This window comes from Danio aesculapii, chromosome 24 (assembly GCF_903798145.1).
Source record: "Danio aesculapii chromosome 24, fDanAes4.1, whole genome shotgun sequence".
NCBI classification, from domain to species: Eukaryota; Metazoa; Chordata; class Actinopteri; order Cypriniformes; family Danionidae; genus Danio; species Danio aesculapii.
The window spans coordinates 5,193,414-5,211,976 of NC_079458.1; the positions used below are offsets into that span (position 1 = coordinate 5,193,414).

The 18,563-nt window shown below is 34.2% G+C and overlaps 1 protein-coding gene across 1 annotated transcript in view; it reads left to right on the plus strand.

Annotated features, from left to right (window-relative positions):
• Positions 1-6,021: 6,021 nt before the first annotated feature.
• Positions 6,022-18,563, plus strand: part of cog7 (component of oligomeric golgi complex 7) — a 28,167-nt gene continuing 15,625 nt past the window's right edge. The window contains exons 1-7 of the mRNA XM_056450521.1: positions 6,022-6,255; positions 9,970-10,194; positions 11,433-11,581; positions 13,606-13,722; positions 16,077-16,245; positions 18,012-18,094; positions 18,261-18,383. Coding sequence (XP_056306496.1) covers positions 10,029-10,194; positions 11,433-11,581; positions 13,606-13,722; positions 16,077-16,245; positions 18,012-18,094; positions 18,261-18,383 — 807 coding nt within the window. The 5' untranslated portion in view covers positions 6,022-6,255; positions 9,970-10,028. The remainder of the gene's footprint in view (positions 6,256-9,969; positions 10,195-11,432; positions 11,582-13,605; positions 13,723-16,076; positions 16,246-18,011; positions 18,095-18,260; positions 18,384-18,563) is intronic.

Genomic DNA, 18,563 nt, shown 5'->3' on the forward strand with positions numbered 1-18,563 from the left:
AGCCAAGTCTAAGGGTGTTTTGGGGCCATGGGGATCTACAATAATGGGCTACAATAATACCTAAGCAGCATGTATGTATTTGTGTTTGTGTTTTTGAGAAAGAAACGTTTATGCGTGGCGACAGTGCTAACCACTGAGCCACCATGTCGCCTTGTGTTTAACAGAAGAAAGGAATTCAAAGGTTTAGTATCACTTGAGTGTGAGTAAATGGTAAGGACAATAATTGACGGGGGTAAACTCTCCTTTTAAACAGTATTTGTTGTGTGTTTTTGTGTTGGTCTGGGAAAATAAATGACTTTAAATTATGTTTTTTTAAAAAACTTCCACTAACTTCTCTGTTAAGAAGGTGAAGGTGCTTTCTTCGCTCAGCATTTCTTTTTCATACTCCACATGCATGTTCTTGGTTAAAATTGCTCAATGTGATTTCATCAGAGCTTAATCTCTTGAACAGAAAGTGTTTGATTTTTGTTCTCGATATGTTTATGAGGCATTCTGGTTTATCTGATGTGGTTCTGGAAGTGTTGAGCTACAGCAACTTTAAGGAAGATAAGCACAGGAAGTGTCAAAATATGCTGAAATCGGTAAAAAAAGGAGCAGAAAAGTGTTTATATTTGGTTTTAAAACTTTAAAAGTGTGAAGCACACCAGTGCAAACAAAGAAAACACTAGAATAGCTTAATAATAATACTACTACTAATAACAGAATAAATACAATAATAAAAAAATTATAAAATTTAAGTAAATTCAAAATATGTTTAGCATTTACAGTTGAAGTCAGAGTTATTAGCCCCCGTTTATTTTTTCCCCAATTTTTGTTTAACAGAGACATTTTTTTCAACACATTTCTAATCATAATAGTTTTAATAACTCATTTCTAATAACTGATTTATTTTATCGTTGCCATGATGACAGTAAATAATATTTGACTAGATATTTTTCAAGACACTTCTATACAGCTTAAAGTGACATTTAAAGGCTTAACTAGGTTAATTAGGTTAACTAGGCAGGTTAGGGTAATTAGGCAAGTTATTGTATAATGATGGTTTGTTCTGTAGACAGTCGAAAAAAAATATATAGTTAAAGGGGCTAATAATATTGACCTTAAAATGGTTCATAAAAAATTAAAAACTGCTTTTATTCTTGCCGAAATAAAACAAATAAGACTTTCTCCAGAAGAAAAAATATTATCAGACATACTGTGAAAATTTCCTTGCTCTGTTAAACATCATTTGGGAAATATTTAAAAAGAGAAAAGAAAATTAAAAAGGGGGCTAATAATTCTGTCTTTAACTGTATATACATAAATATGTAGAGCACATCAGTGGCTAAATGTATACGCATAAACAAACAGAGAAAACACCAGAATAGTTTAGTAATAATAATAATAATAATAGAATAATAACAATAATAAATATAGCCGCAAGCGGCGATTGACGGGGTTCGAGCATTTGGCAACCTAATTGCCATTAAGGCAACTTAGATGTAGAACAACCCAACATTTAAGGCTGACCCTAAAGAAATCCATGATGGAATGTAATAAATGGCAAAATATAAAGCGTAAATGAATGAATGAAGTGGTAACCTGGGACTAAATCAGCTTTTAAATGCAATAACAGAGTTTATACCTTGTCAAGATGTGATTCAGAATGATCTTTAATGGAATTTTGGTGTCTTTGAACCAACATTATGAGGTCTTGCGCTGCCATCTAGTGGTTTAAATTAGTAATGCATGTTTAGACACTTTATGGAAGCATATGAACACACACTATGCTCTTTAGATAAATATATCAAGCTCATTTATGCACAAAGTTCAATTGTTTTTCATAATTATTGATTTAGACAGTCCAGACATTTGTACAACACTGGTTTTGTTGAAATTGAGCAAAAAAGCAGGGACTAGTTCCTAAAAGTAGCTAATAATGATAAATAATTAATGGATGGTTTGAGTTGCAGCAGTGGATTTTCTGCCAAAGAGATCAGAATGAGCAGGCCTGTCATATAATATGTCAGATCAAGTATATTTGCGAAAAGCTGTCTCAAATGAACACATATTCTGCAATTTATGGTCATATAGTAATGAAAATCAGTGTTTTGAGACCTTTTCTACTGTTATAGCGCCACCTATTGACCTATCTTCACAAAATTTTGCATGCTTGTTGAGAATCACATGCCAGATGTGCATACCTGATTGCATGAAGTTTTGAGTTATTTTTATGCATTTACAGGCATGTAGGTCAATAAAGACACACCCCTTTTGTAAATGAGCCATTTATAGCTGCCTAAAGATGAAAGTGAACCTGCTTTCAATAACTATTGATCTGCACAGTTCAGAGATTCATACAACACTGGTTTCGTGGCGATTGAGCGAAAAACCAGGGACTAGTTCGTAAAAGTAGGTTTTTCATATATTAATTAATATTTAATGAACAGATTGAGTTACAGCAGTGGTTTTAGCGTCAGACTGTTCGGTATGAGCAGGCCTATCATATGAAATGTATTTTGTGTGGCTGTGCAAAACTATGTGTAACACAGCATGCCAAATTTCAAGCTGATTGGACTAATGGTTGTATGGTTAGAGTGTTTTTTATGTTTTTTAAACCTTATAGCGCCACCATGTGGCCAAAGTCTGCGAATTTTACACGGTCACCTCAAGTTGACCGTATACATGTGTGTACCAAGTTTGGTGAAGATATCTCAATCCGTTCAAAAGTTAGAGCTACAATTAGCTTTTAGCTTACATTAGCATGTTACATTTTTGTGTACGGTTTCGCGTGAAATCAAAATTTCAACTTTCTTTCGATAACTTTTGCTATGCAGTGTCCAGAGAACATTTCTACACTGGTTTGGTTCAGATTGGTTGAAAACCCTAGGACTAGTTCGCAAAAGTAGGTTTTTCATATATTAATTAATATTTAATGAACAGATTGAGTGACAGCAGTGATTTTAGCGTCAGACTGTTTGGTATGAGCAGGCCTATCATATGATATGCATTTTGTGTGGCTGTGCAAAACTTTGTGTAATAACCAATCAATTACAACCTCCAAAAACACAAAAACGCCCCCTAGTGGCCAATTTCTTTCAAAATTCTTACAGACCTCTAGGACCATGAGTCGAACATGCCCACCGAGTTTCGTTCAGATCACGCATCGTTAACCTAGTTTAATGGCTGCTCAATCTTAATTGGCTAATGGCGGCCATGTTTTTTGAGATATGCCAATGTCCTTATAGTATGTCATGACACGTTGGACAAAGACACTGCATGCCAAATTTCAAGCTGATTGGACTAATGGTTGTATGGTTAGAGTCTTATTTATGTTTTTTAAGCCTTATAGCGCCACCATGTGGCCAAAGTTCGCGAGTTTTGCACCGTCACCTCAAATTAACCTTATAGATGTGTGTACCAAGTTTGGTGAAGATATCTCAATCCGTTCAAAAGTTACAGCTATAATTAGCTTTTAGCTTAGATTAGCATGTTACATTTTTGTGTACAATTTCGCGTGAAATCAAAATTTCAACTTTCTTTCGATAACTTTTGCTATTCAGTGTCCAGAGAACATTTCTACACTGGTTTGGTTCAGATTGAGCGAAAACCCTAGGACTAGTTTGCAAAAGTAGGTGTCGGACAAATCGCGGCGTAGCGCGAAAACGGTGCGTCCTAGAGAAAATCTGAGTGACTCCACTTTTGTTCGGGCTGATCCAAGGATTCCAAAAATGTAAAGTTTTTGAGCCTACGACAAGCGGTTTACAAATGGCTGCCAAATAACTAAAAAATTTTTGTTTTCAGCGCTGTAGCGCCACCTATGGGCCGATTTGGACGAGCCTTTGGATCTGAGTAGCGGTGAGGAGTACTACAATCTGACCAAGTTTGAAGCCAATAGGCCTTACGGTTTGGCCTGGGCAATAGTGATTATGGCAGAAGTAAAATAATAATAATAATAATAAAAATCCTAACAAAAACAATAGGGTTTCAGCGCTTCGCGCTCGAACCCCTAATAACAATAACAACAACAACAACAACAATTATAATAAAAAATAAAATAATAATAATAATAATAATAATAGAATAAATACAAATAATAAAAAATACAATTAGAATAATATATTAAATTAATTTTATTAAAAAAATACGTGTAGCACATATATGTATAAACGTGGAGCACATCAGTGGCTGGATTTAAATGCAAGAACAAACGAAGAAAACACTAGAATAGTTTATTAATAATAATAATAATAATAATAATAATAACAATAATAATAACAATAATAATAATAAAATAATAACAATAATATTAACATTAATAATAATAATAATAATAATAATAATAATAACAATAATAATAAAAATAATAATAAAATAACAATAATAATAATAATAATAATAATAATAATAAAATAATAATAATAATAATAATAATAACAACAACAATAATAACAACAATCATAATAATAATAATAATAAAAATAATAATAAAATAATAACAATAATAATAATAATAAAATAATAACAATAATAATAACAATAACAACAACAACAACAATTATAATAAAAATAAAAAAAATAATAATAATAATAATAATAATAGAAGAAATACAAATAATACAAAATAAAATTAGAAAAATATATTAATTAAATTAAAAATAAACAAATATGTGGAGCACATCTGTGACTGAATGTATATGCATAAACAAACATATATGCATAAGAAAACACTAGAATAGTTTAATTTTAATAATAATAATAGAATAAATAAAATTAATACAAAATAAAATTATTTAATTAAACAAATATGTGGAGCACATATATGTATACATGCGGCTGGATTTAAATGCAAAATCAATTAAAGAGAACACTGGAATAGTTTAAGAGTTTTATTTATAATTAATTTAAAAGTTAAATTAATATTTAATAAAAATGTGTATTGATAATAATTATATTTTATACACATATTTTATTAAATTACTAATAATAATAATAAAAAAATATTTAATTTGTCATTTATGTACAGTTTATATTATAAAAAAAGGATTGCTGATAAAACAGTATCAAGTTTTGGGTTAGGGTATCAACATCTTGTTTTTCTTGGTTAAAGACAAGCAAGCGTGAGGAATATAATACGTAAGTAATCACTGAGGATCTTAAAAATGAACTGATTTAAAAGCATTCTCACGTCATTCAATGTCATTTAAAGTGATGCTGCATTTGACCTCTAATTGAGGTCAAAGAGCTTAGAATGACCTAATGGTGATTCTATCCTCTTTATGAGGTGTAGTTTACTAGTGAGTCAGCAGGAGGCAGCAATGAGCTGACAAAGCCTTCGGATAAAATCTTCTGTGCCATTTTTTGCTTCTGGACGTGGAGAACACTAAAGAACACTTTGACAATCGTTAATTAAGAATTAAGTTAACCTAATTACGTTTTTAGATGTTATTTTAGCACACGCTATGTAAATAAAAATATTCAACTGTTTCCTCTAATTGTTTTTAATTTATTTTCTCATGTACATTTAATTTAAAATATCATTAACAGGATGTTTATCATGAAACGTCAATGGAGTTATTTATATTTAATTCAGTTTCATTTAATTTAAGTTGTTTTATTTTAAGCTAAACATTTAAATAATTTAAATTTTATAAGGTGTCATTTTTACCTTATGAAAGTTATTTATTTATTTATTTTTATCTTAATTAAAACGTCGATATTTTAAACCTTTTCATACATTAAACTTTTTAAAAATATATATTTTGTTTGTTTTTTGGGCGAATTTCTATTGACACGTAACCCACCCGAACTACATAAGACGCAACACAGTCACGTCACTCAAGACTCAAGTTATTTTAATAACACAAATGTAATGCACGTGTGTTTATGTACAATAACAACAACACTTATTCTCTAAAAATAGTTGTAGACGTCTATAGACTGTTTTCCCACCACACTATATGCTATAAAACTATTTCTGTCCTTTAAAGCGGAATGTTTATCCTCCAACTTGTTCTACCACCGGACCATTTCAAAAGAAGCGCAACCAGGAAACGTTGCAAACACTACTGCAAACATTAATCTCAGAAAGACAATTTATCTTTCTATCCCACTGAATCAACGCTGGAGGAAGCCATCGCGCTGTTTGAACTGTATCTCGTGGTCATGATCATTTCTTTTTCGTGGGCTGTTTATTTCATGTTCGTGTCTAAAGCGGCCGTGGGCAAGAACTATGGAATAGACTGGTGAAGGTCTGACGGGGAGTTTCAGATTGAGGTAAAGTTGGTTTCATATTCACACAATCGGACTTTCTCATTAATAATAATAATTAATAATAGATGTTCACAGTCAAAAAGTTGTGTTAATGTTGGTTTGAAGTCACAAATGAAAGTATAAAACTAAGCATATGATTTTGTCAGCTCACATTGCTAGTTTTGTGGTGAACAATTCATCTGTGCATGTCATTAAGAACAAAAATAGTTTGCCCTTGTAATCTAAAACTGAAATCTGAAAATGCACTCCCCGTTTTTTTAGTTAGATTCTCAGATTACGTCTGCGTGGGGTATTGGGCGTGGCTAACATTTAACCACGCCCCTCCAGCAGTCAGTTTTGACAACAAACAGAAATGGTGAGGAGGAGGAGTCTGTTAGGTTGTAATAACTCACCCCAAACCCTCTTCCCAATCAATCTGAATGAAATGCCTACTTTATTACATCCAATCAGCTTGCAAAAATAAGCCACGCCCACCGTTTTCTCATTGAATATTCCTCACAGTACGAAAAAATATGGGTGCAGCTTCCAGTTCATGCGGTCTGTAAAGAGTCCCTATTTTGCTTTAAAAAAGGTCATATTTAGGTTTTAAGGGTCTCCAACAGCATGCTGATATGCATGCAAGGTCAAAAAACACTTTCATTGTCTTATAATCTGCATTTATTTTGACCTAATTATCCCACTGACTCTCACATGCCTCGTTCAGTGATTCATTTTTTCCCAAACCCCTCCTTAGTGCAAAGCTAATCTGCGCTGATTGGACCAATGACCCAGTCTATTGCGATTGGTTGACTGTGTTCAGCATGAGACAGACAGAAATGCCCTCCACGGCTACAGTATGAAGTATCAGAGAGTATGTGATCTTGATAACTGATCTCTGGCTAATTTGGTTCTTCTAACAAGTTCGTGAATCAGATTAAAATGTCTGGATGAACTGATCTGAGATCGCTGCATGTGTTGTAAAGGACGGATCTATTGATCCTCGAAATCATGATCAGCAATGCAGCGATTGGCTGATGGCACAGCAGCGTAGTGACATCATCTGGTTAATATTCAATTATCCATGTGAGCAAAATTATATAATATTCATAGTACGGTTTGTTAAATATGATACGCAATAACTTTCCACATGTGTTGTGGACTGCAGGCTTTACACTTTCATGTGTCGAGAGTATTCAGCAATTTATTTAGTTTTAGATTTTAGGTCGGATTTTCTTTACTATAGTAGCCTAGGCCTATTTTAATTTCTTAATCGGCGTAAGGAATTTAAATTAATTTAGCATCAAAAAAGCATTTGGATATGGGTAAAGGTGTCTTACTTGCTACTTTTGAGAAGCATCAAATTATGAGCATATTAGCTGTCAAAACATGCATAACTGCATAAATTATTATTCCTTTATAAAAAACAAACAAAAAAATGGAATATTGTGCTTGTCTATTATCTTATAGAAATTGTACTAAAGCTGGATCGCTACCTTTAAATAGTGCGCATTTGTATCTAAAAAATCCATATTAATAAATGTTCTCTTTGATCCACCCCGTTTTTGTACGTTTCTTTTCTAATTTTATTTATATATATTTTTAAACTAATGTGCATATAAACAGAAATATTATTTAATATTATTATAAGTGTGTATATATAAGCTTTTAAAACTATTTTACTTTTTTCCCAAGTGTATAAAATCTATAGATTACTACTGTAAGAAAGCATCAGCATTCGGTACATACTTTCAATATTACCTTTGCTTGAGCTGACCCGATCTAATCCTGTTTGCATGAAATAAACCTGCTCCCTCGCAGGTTTGAGCTACCAGAACTGTTGCCATGACGACAACTCTCGGATGAGTTTTGAAGAACGAAATGATCCTGGATTGTATCAAATCGTCAATAACCAAATCCAGCTAGCTGAGTAATCCATGTACAAAGAACGGACCCCTGTTCAAGGGTGACAGCAGAAAAAACAAATGCTGAATCAAAACTTTTAAAATCCTGAATCAATATTTTTGCAAAAGTTTTGGCTGAAGTATTTCAGCTAGACAGGTAATGTTATGTTTTAAAAATCTTTTAGTCCCCCAAAGCTGATGTAGATTGTGTGGTAATGTTTTCAGTTTTATAAGGGCATTTTACAGCATTGATAATGTTGATATTTATTTAGTTTAACAACAAAACATCAGTAAGTAGCACTATTGAGTCCAGCCTGCTTTACTGAGCTGAAGTTACTTTTATATTCACATTGGTTCATTTTTGAACAATGACAACATGTGACGCGCTCCCTTTACTGTTTTCCATGCTACTTTGAATATTCAGTCTTAGTAATAAGTGTAATTCCTGCAGCCCACCGGCCAACCACTAAGCATACAGTAGTCGCTTAAGGACAAAGTGTGTGAGAGAGTGAGACTGACGAGAGAGTGATGACAAGTTTTGCTTGCTAAGTACAATACTAAAGACGTGCTAGATGTAATACTTTTTTTTCATTCAGAATTGTAGTATTTTAACGTTTTCTAACTGGCAAATGACATGAACTAGTGGGTCTCTGTCATCTTTAATGTGTGCGTTCGTGATTTCAGGAGGCGTGGCTTTGGACGACAGGAGAAGAATGTATTTGAAAGATATTATGCTAACCGGGTATTAGCGGGTAACCAGATATTAGCATTTAGGGAGTGCATTACTGCACCTTCAAAGAATGCAATAAATTGTTGCCATTTTTCTAAAAACTTCTCCCCTACCTCTGATATTTTATTAAATTTCGCAAGTTTTAATCAGAAGATCAAATTTTGAGCCCCAGTGAAATAGAGGAGGGTTGTGGGGAGGTCCGAGACAACAGTATTCTGCACCTAACAAGAGGAGATGCAAAAGCTACTGTCAGCGTGTCTCCAGTTTAAAGGCTGACACTGAGAGGGAACACCAAAGATCACGATTAAAGGGCAAACGGCTAACTTGACCCCCAGAATATCAGAAACAATTTTAAAGAAAGTAATCCAATAGTTTTGCAACTTGGGACAAAATACAGACGTATGACTAAGGATAAATGGTAAAAGTACAGTTATCACACACATCTGAAACATTTATATATATTTTAGAAAGTTTGGCCTTTGAGAGAGGAGCTCTGTAATGTAATGTGTATTTATATAGCGCATTTATACACCCAAAGTGCTTCACAATCATGCGGGGGGTCTCTCCACAGCCCCACCAGTGTGCTGCATTCACTTGGAGCAGCTATTGATGGAGTGGAGAGACGGTGATAGAGCCAATTCAATGGATAGGGAGGATTGGAAGGCTATGATGGGTAAGGGCCCATGGAGGGAATTTGGCCAGGACATCGGGTGCCATGGGATTTTTAATGACCACAGAGAGTCAGGACCTTGCTTTAACGTCTCATCCGAAAGATGGCGCCCACTGACAGTATGGTGTCCACTTTACTGAGGCGTTAGGACCACATGTTGAGCGCTTCCTGCTGGCCTCACTAACACCACTTCCAACAGCAACCTAGTTTTCCCATGTGGTCTCCCATCCAGGTACCGACCAGGCTCTGTGAATTATTTTAAAGTGTATTTCACACCGGATATTTAAAGTACAGTGGGAAACAATATAGGGAGCATGTCACAAGTCAATAAACGAATGTGCAAATATAAAACCAACGTTTTATTTGAGTAAACAATCCAAAAGCACTCTGCTAAACATGTTCACACCTTGTCGTTATCATGCATTTGCTCTCTGCAGATGGGGTTGAGCCTTTGAGATGGTGAATCTGGCTTTGTAGGGTCTCTAAAGAGGTGAAGATGGACTTCTCCAAGTTCCTGGCGGATGATTTTGATGTGAAGGACTGGGTTAATGGAGCGTTTAAAGTGGCGCAGAAAGATGCACCCGGGAAAGCAGACGCGCACGCTTCGACTCTGGTCATGAAGCTGCAGCTCTTCATTCAGGAGGTCAATAACTCCATAGAGGGTGAGGATTTGAACACTTCACTCTTATTAATTCAATTCATCTTTATTTCTATAGCGCATTTACAATTTAAATTGTATTAAAGTAACTTAAAAGTGCAGTATTTATGTTTGAGACTAAGTGGTTGAACTAGGTATTGTTTGCCTGGTTCAAAACGCACACAAGCACAGGTTGCCAGATTGATGACACCAACAGAAGCGAGCCTGACTATCGATAGGAACAACAAATAATAACTTGACTTCTAGTTGATCATTTGGTATCAGAAGTGGCTTATATGAAAGGCAAAGACCTCTAGATTACACTTATTGTACCAAAATAAAATATGATCATGCCTTCATTTTTAATTATTTATTTAGGACAGTAAGGTCTGACTCTGCTTAGACAAAAGTCATGTCACTTAACAGAAATAACGTCCAGTATAGAATATAAAGTCATGCTCCAGTGGAAACAGAAGGAATATTGTGTCTGACTCCATCATGAGCTTGGAGGACTGCATCCATACATCTCTGCAATGACTCAAATCACTTCTTAATAAAGTCATCTGGAATGGCAAAGAAAGCGTTCTTGCAGGACTCCCAGAGTTCATCAAGAGTCTTTGGATTCATCTTCAATGCCTCCTCCTTCATCTTACCCCAGACATGCTCAATAATGTTCATGTCTGGTGACTGGACTGGCCAATCCTGGAGCACCTTGACCTTCTTTGCTTTCAGAAACTTTGATGTGGAGGCTGAAGTATAAGGAGCAGCGCTATCCTGCTGAAGAGTTTGTCCTCTCCTGTGGTTTGTAATGTAATGGGCAGCACAAATGTCTTGATACCTCAGGCTGTTGATGTTGCCATCCTCTCTGCAGATCTCTCGCATGCCCTCATACTGAATGTCACCCCAAACCATGATTTTTCCTTCACCAAACTTTACTGAATTCGGTGAGAATCTTGGGTCCTTGCAGGTTCCAGTAGGTCTTCTGCAGTTTTTATGATGATTGGGATGCAGTTCAACAGATGATTCATTGGAAAAATCGACCTTCTGCCACTTTTTCAAATCATCAACTAGAAATCAAGTTTTTTTGTGTTGCTCTTACAACTGGAATCAATGACAAGACTTTTGTCAAGTAGTGTATAATGCTTTTTGTGTGTGTGTGTGTGTGTGTGTGTGTGTGTGTGTGTGTGTGTGTGTGTGTGTGTGTGTGTGCGTGTGTGCGTGTGTGGTGTGTGTGTGTGCGTGTGTGTGTGTGTGTGCCCGTAGAGAGCAGTAATCAGGCTCTGCAGAATATGCCGCGTGTACTGAGAGATATTGAGGCTCTAAAACAGGAGGCATCATTTCTAAAAGATCAGATGATTCTGGTCAAAGAGGACATCAAGAAATTTGAGCAGGACACGGTGCAGTCTATGCAGGTAACTATAAATACACGCATCCTAATCACTTATTATGTGGATACAGGGATTGTCAGAGAGGGGTGATAGAGATAATGTACCATTATATAGTAATAAGCCTCAATTATTTACTTGATCTTAGAGTACTCTTAGTATGTATTAGTTCAAGGTAAGGTTCTAATTCTGCTTTTTAAAAAATCACTGTATGGAAATATTGGTCCAAAATGATCATATAAGTAATTCTGTTAAACATTTGTACACTTTCATTGAGGATATGGTATAAGTCATCTCTTATGCTCATACAGCGGGGGGAATAAGTATTGAACACGTCACCATTTTTCTCAGAAAACATATTTCTAAAGGTGCTGTTAGCTTAAAATTTTCATTGAATGTTGATGGCAACCAAATAAATCCAAATATGCAAAGAAAACAATATGAATTAGTTTACAATTTAAATTATGCACAATAAAATGAAATGACACAGGAAAAAAATATTGAACACATGAAGAAAGGGAGGTATAGAACGGCAGTGAAAGTCCAGACAGCAGCTAAAGTCTCTCAGTAGTTCTTCAGCAACCCGCTTCCTCAGTGTAAATGAATATCAGCTGCTTCAGTCCAGCATCTACATTAGCAGGAGGATGAAGATGAAACCAGGGTGGACATTTCAGCAAGACAATGATCCAAAACACAGCCAAGGAAACTCTCAAAGTCTTTCAGAGAAAGAAAGTCAAGCTGTAGAATGGCCCAGCCAATCACCTGACCTGAATCCAATAGAAAATACAAAATAAAGATCAGATTTGATAGACAAGACCCACAGAACCATCAAGATGTTTACACTCTGTTGAAGTCTGTGAGAAACTCACACCTGTGCAATGCATGTGACTACTTTCTCCATATGAGAGGCATCTTTAGAAGCCTTTAGAAATTTTTTTCCCAAGAAAAACATGACGTGCTCAATACTTATTTTCCCTGCTGCATAATTTTATATATATATATATATATATTAGCTAACTATATTTTCTGCAAATTCAGTTAATCTATAATTATATATATTGATCACATCACAAGTTGGCGGTTCATTCCGCGGTGGCGACCCCAGATTAATAAAGGGCCGAAAAGAAAATTTCGTATAGGATTATTTTACTTCATTTATATCTTCAGGGCAAACTGCTAAGCTTTGATGAACAATGTAAAAATATAAAATAAATATAAAAAACTTGATATCTACACGAATACACCCACATAATATTATTGCTCAATTTTAATGAATTTAGCCTGCAGTTCTCCAAAGCAGAAAACAAGACAACATGTTAATTTTTTCCCACATGCCAAGCCTAAAACATGTGCCCATATATATTTATTTATTTATTTTTTATGTAGTAGTTGCCAACAAAATGACGGGTTGTTTACAAATAAAGTTTGACCGCTTTTTCCTAAATTGTACTGAAATTAAATATTGCAGTTTAAATGTGTTTCAATGAGCATATGTGTTGTCCTGAATGTTAACAATTTCTAAATTGAGTCTAAAAGAGATTCATGAAGTGATAAAAGTACAAATTTCTACACCTTTTTTCCCCAAAATATATTCTGTTTGCATCAACAAAGCCAACAAAGATCAACATGTAAAATCAAATAAGAAAAGACAAAAATATCCATAAGGATGCACAAGAGTGATAATATAGAAAATTCAGCTTTTAATCAAAGGAATAAATAACATTTTAAAATATATTAGATTATAAAACAGCTTTTTAAAAAATATATATAATAATATTTCACAATATTGCTGGTTTTACTGTATTTTTGTTTCATTTAGAAACTTGAAAAAAAATAGTCGTCTTGAAAACTTGGAAAACAAATCCAACTTACCCCAAATTTAGAAATTTCGCTACCAAAATAATTATAAAACATGCAGCCAAATATACAAATCATCATTTTATAGGTTATTACAGGCAGATATTGTACAAATGTCCCCTTTGGACATTAACTTGCTCTACAGAATAAAGCATTGTTTGTCCAGCACAGTGATGCATGTTGTGTTCTGGAAGGTGCTGGTGGAGATTGACCAGGTGAAGTCTCGTATGCAGCTGGCAGCAGAAGCACTTCAGGAGGCTGATAAGTGGAGCACACTCAGTGCTGACATCGAGGAGACCTTTAAAACACAGGTGATGATTACAGTTATGCAATTGGGCTGATGATTATTTTGTCTAAGAAATAATCACGATTATGCAATATTAGATTTTTTTAAATGGTGTCTATGTCATGCTTTTACGTTATTAAAGAGTCATTACAAATTATTAAGGTTAATTGGAAGTTGTCACTATTATTTACCGAATGCCGCCCGCACATGGAAAATACTCACCCGATAAGAAAACAATATGTCAGGAAGAATTTTTTTATTTTTTGAGAACTACTTTAGCTGTTCATTACTGTTTTCTAAACAAGTAGTTGGCAATTGTGGGTGCTTGAAGTTTTTAAACTCTCTTTCTACTAATAATTCTTTACTCAAGCAGTTTCACATTTTGCAAATGTTCATGTCTGTTTGATGGTTCCCCTTGTGGCTATTAAAGAAACCGCATCATATGCAGTTGTCAGAAACAAGGTTATTATAGTTAACGAAAAGGAATGAAAAAACGAAAACTAAAATGTAAAATAATTATCGTTAACTGATATAAAAATAAAAACGAGAGTTTTTCAAAAAGCTAGAACTAACTGAAACTGTTTTGTGTGCGTACAAAACTAACTGAAACTAAGTAAAATTATAGCAAAAACCTCCTTCGTTTTCGTCTTTGTAAATGTTTTTAATACATAATCTTACTGTAAGCCTTTTAGAAGTAAATCTATTCGCGCTGCAGGTGTTTGACCGTACGGCACCTCAGAGTCTGTAGCCCTGCTGCCATTGGCCCAGATTGAGCCGGTTGTTGTCCAGTCATCCTCGTTGTTGCTCCTGGGACAAAAACAACGAGTGGACATGACAGCAGCACGGTAACAGCATTAAATACAGAGGCTTAAAACTATTACTTTAACACATTTGTGCCCAATAATGGGTTTTATTTCTGTATCGCGATCGCGAACTAATCTTTTTAACCAGATCTTCTAAGTGAACCAGTTGAACTAGTTCACCAAATTGAACTGAATCATTTGAAATGATTCACGTCTCCAGTAAGCACTTATCCACAAACTACTTACTTTTAACAAGCCTAACACCCACCTTTGACTCGAAATAATTCAATATATACTCTTATTCAGTTATTAGAACTGTAACGTTAAACTGAGATAAAATTTGACAAGCGTTTAACCGATAATACTGCACATGTGTGATTCAGTGAACCAAAACAGTACATGACAGCCTGCTGTGAGTGAACTAAACTTGAACAACAGCACCGCGGGTAAACCGAGGGGTTAAATGAGAGGATCTGGTGAAAAACGTAAGTTTATTACATAACAGGAAATCATAATGGAATTTAAATAAGTGAATCATGCTTCAGTTGGGTTGCAATACTTTATTTTTCAGATCATGGTGATGTTTTTACTGACTGAAATTACTATTGCTGACTACATAATGTTGAGTCCTAACATCCGTGTTAAAGATGTAAACTTCCCATCATTACTGTGTATCTAACCTCAGAAGCAGCCTTGCACACATATTGTACTTAAGTCTGCTGTCTTGTGGGCTGTTGTATTTGAATTTGAGGATGGGTAGATGGTGATGGTAGATGATGTGTCCTCTGAATACAGGTTTCAATAGATGTATGACTGAGTTTTTATTATACAACATTTATTCTGTTGATTTTAATCTTGCACCTAACAAATATCCTTATTTAGAAAAAAAAAAACTGAAACTAATACTGAAACTAATAAAACCCTTTACTAAAACTAAATAATTTCAAAATATAGAAACTAATAAAAACGAGTAAATCTCCCTCTAAAAACTAACTAAAACTAACTGAATTTGAAAACAAAAAGTCAAAATGAAATGGAAACTAAAATGAAGGAAAAATCCAAAACTATTATAACCTTGGTCAGAAACAACTGTGGTTCGATTATTTGACTGCAGTTCGATGGTTATTTAAAGGTAAAGTCCGTATGAAATCAAAATTGACAATCTTTATTTTGCTAGAGCACATTGTTATTCTTTTGATGAACAATTAATCTGTGCAAGTTAATCCACTGGAAAAAAAAGTTTCCTTTGGTAATCTTTAATCAAAGTCTGACCATATGATCTGCATTTGGATTGGCTCCTTCTCTGATGACACAAGTTTGACAGGTTCAGACACAATATTCTAAGCCACTCCCCTTTTACTGTTCTTTGCCACGAGGGAATGATGCGCAAAAAGAAAGCCCTGCCCCCTACTCAATACTCTATTTCAATTTGAAGTGCTTTAACATGCTGAAATGAAAGTCTCAGCAACTTCCAGTTCACGCTGACATTAAGATTAATGCGTGAGACGCTCGTGTATGTGTGTGTGTGTGTGTGTGTGTGTGTGTGTGTGTGTGTGTGTGTGTGTGTGTTTTGCAGGACGTGGCAGTGATCAGCAGTAAACTGACTGCCATGCAGGGCAGTTTGGCGATGTTGGTGGACACACCGGACTACAGTGAGAAGTGTGTTCAGCTGGAGGCCCTGAAGAACCGCTTGGAGGCTCTGACCAGCACACAGATCGTCTCCACATTCAACTCTCTGGCCACAGGTCACAATCACATCGGGCTTATACCGTTTCACTGATGCTCTACAGTTGAGGTCAAAATTATTCGCCCTCCTGTGAATTTTTTCTTTTTCAAATATTTCCCAAATTATGTTAAACAGAGCAAGGAATTTTCCACTGTATTTCCTATAATAATTTTTATTATTATTTGTTTTATTTCGGCTAGAGTAAAAGCGGTTTTAATTTTTTTTTAATACCATTTAAAGGTCTAATTATAAGCCCCTTCAAGCTATATATTTTTTCTCCATTGTCAACAGAACAAACCATCGTTATACCATAACTTGCCTAATTAACCGAGTTAAGCCTTTAAATGTTAATTTAAGCTGAGTACTAGTATTGAAAAAATCTAGTAAAATATTACACTACAGACGGGAGATCTCCAAGTGGGAGGTAATACACTGCAAGTAGGTTGGGTGACCTTCAAGTAGGAGGGATTTACGCCGCAGGTAGGTTGGGTTTATGTGGTGTAGGTGGAGTAGACATTAATAAAACAGGTTACTTGGGGTAGTTGGGGTTGGGTTAGTTGTAGACTTTCATAAAGCACAATATTGAACTCTCTTGGAGCTCAAGTCTAAACCACTTGGAGCTGGCTCCGACCTCTGTTTATACCCCACTCTAATATTATGTGCTGTCATCATGGCAAAGATAAAGTAAATCAGGTATAAGAAATGAGTTATTAAAATGATTATGTTTAGAAATGTGTTGAAAAAAATCTCTCTGTTAAACAGAAACTATAATTCTCACTTAAACTGTATATTAACTACCCTTCAAAAGTTTGGCGGTCAGTAAGATTTGATTTTTGAAATTCATTAATTTCAAATGAGGCCTTAAATTGATTTTAAGTTACTGTAAAGGTATTTTCTATTTCTATACTTTTTATTTATCAAAGAATTCTTTAACGATGTTTATCACATGGTTGAGAAGAAATGCATTGTTTTAATTTCATTGTGGTGCTGTTATTTTATATATGTTTATATATGGAGTTTATATATATATGAACTTTATAAATGGAGCCTGTTGATTTCTGACACGTAACCCTTAACAAAATTTTATATAGCAACATTTTATCAACGCTAAATACGAATGTAAATAAGATTGTATTTGGTGACTTTTGACACTTGTATTGTATTTCTTTTTTGTTTCCATGTTCCTTTTAAAATGTCTGTCGTTTTTTTATTGCTGTTTTGTTTTACACTGTTTTGAAAAAGAATTTTTATATATATATATATATATATATATATATATATATATATATATATATATATATATATATATATATATATATATATATATATATATATATATATATATATATATATATATATATAAATAAATAAATAAAAGATGTGTATCACAGTTTTTAAAGCAATAGCTAAAACATTGATTGCACATATTTCTTGAGCATCAAAACATCATTGTAGATTATTTTCTGTAGGATCATGTGACATTTTTAAATTATTCAGCTTTTAATCATAGGAATAAATTGCTTATTAAATTATATTAGTATAAGAAACAGCTTTTTAAATGTGTATTAATGTTTCTCAATATGACTGCTTTTACTGTATTTTTGTTTCCTTCCGTAGCTCAGTAAGAACATGGAAAACAAACCTAACTAAGCTCAAATATATACATTTTGCAACCAAAATAAATATTAAACACATGCTGCAGAATATGAGAATCATCAGTTTATGTTTTTGATATGCTTTTATCATGCTGGGATGATGATCTTTTATTTCTCTGTTCTGTTTCAGATCAAGCAAAGCTTTTTGTAAGAGTTTTTACAGAGATGGACAGAATGCCTCAGTTACTGGCTTACTACTACAAATGCCACAAGGTACAATATTTTATTATTATATATCTTTTCCAATTAAAAGTTACCTGGAAATTATGTATGTATTTAAATCTGACACTTTACTGGACAATGCTTTATACACTTTTGTTTTATTATGCATGTATGAACATGAAGTATGAAAATCAACCTGTGTGTTTGTGTGTTGAAGGCCCAGTTGTTGACTGTGTGGGAAAGCATCTGTCAGTCAGACGCTCCTCTGAAACAGCAGCTCTCGGAGTTCTACGACACACTTCTGTCCACATGGCACACACAGCTTCAGTGGAGCAGCCAGGTAAAAAAAATAACACACCATTTCTTTTTGTTCATTTGTAAAGGCCCTGTTTGACTTCAAAGTTTGTTTGACTTGAAATTGAGATTCATGTGGATTTTAAGTATTCAATTATTACATAATTAAATGGACTTTTCAGAGTAAGTAATTAGGAAAGTAATTTAAATGCAGTTTAGTTGATTT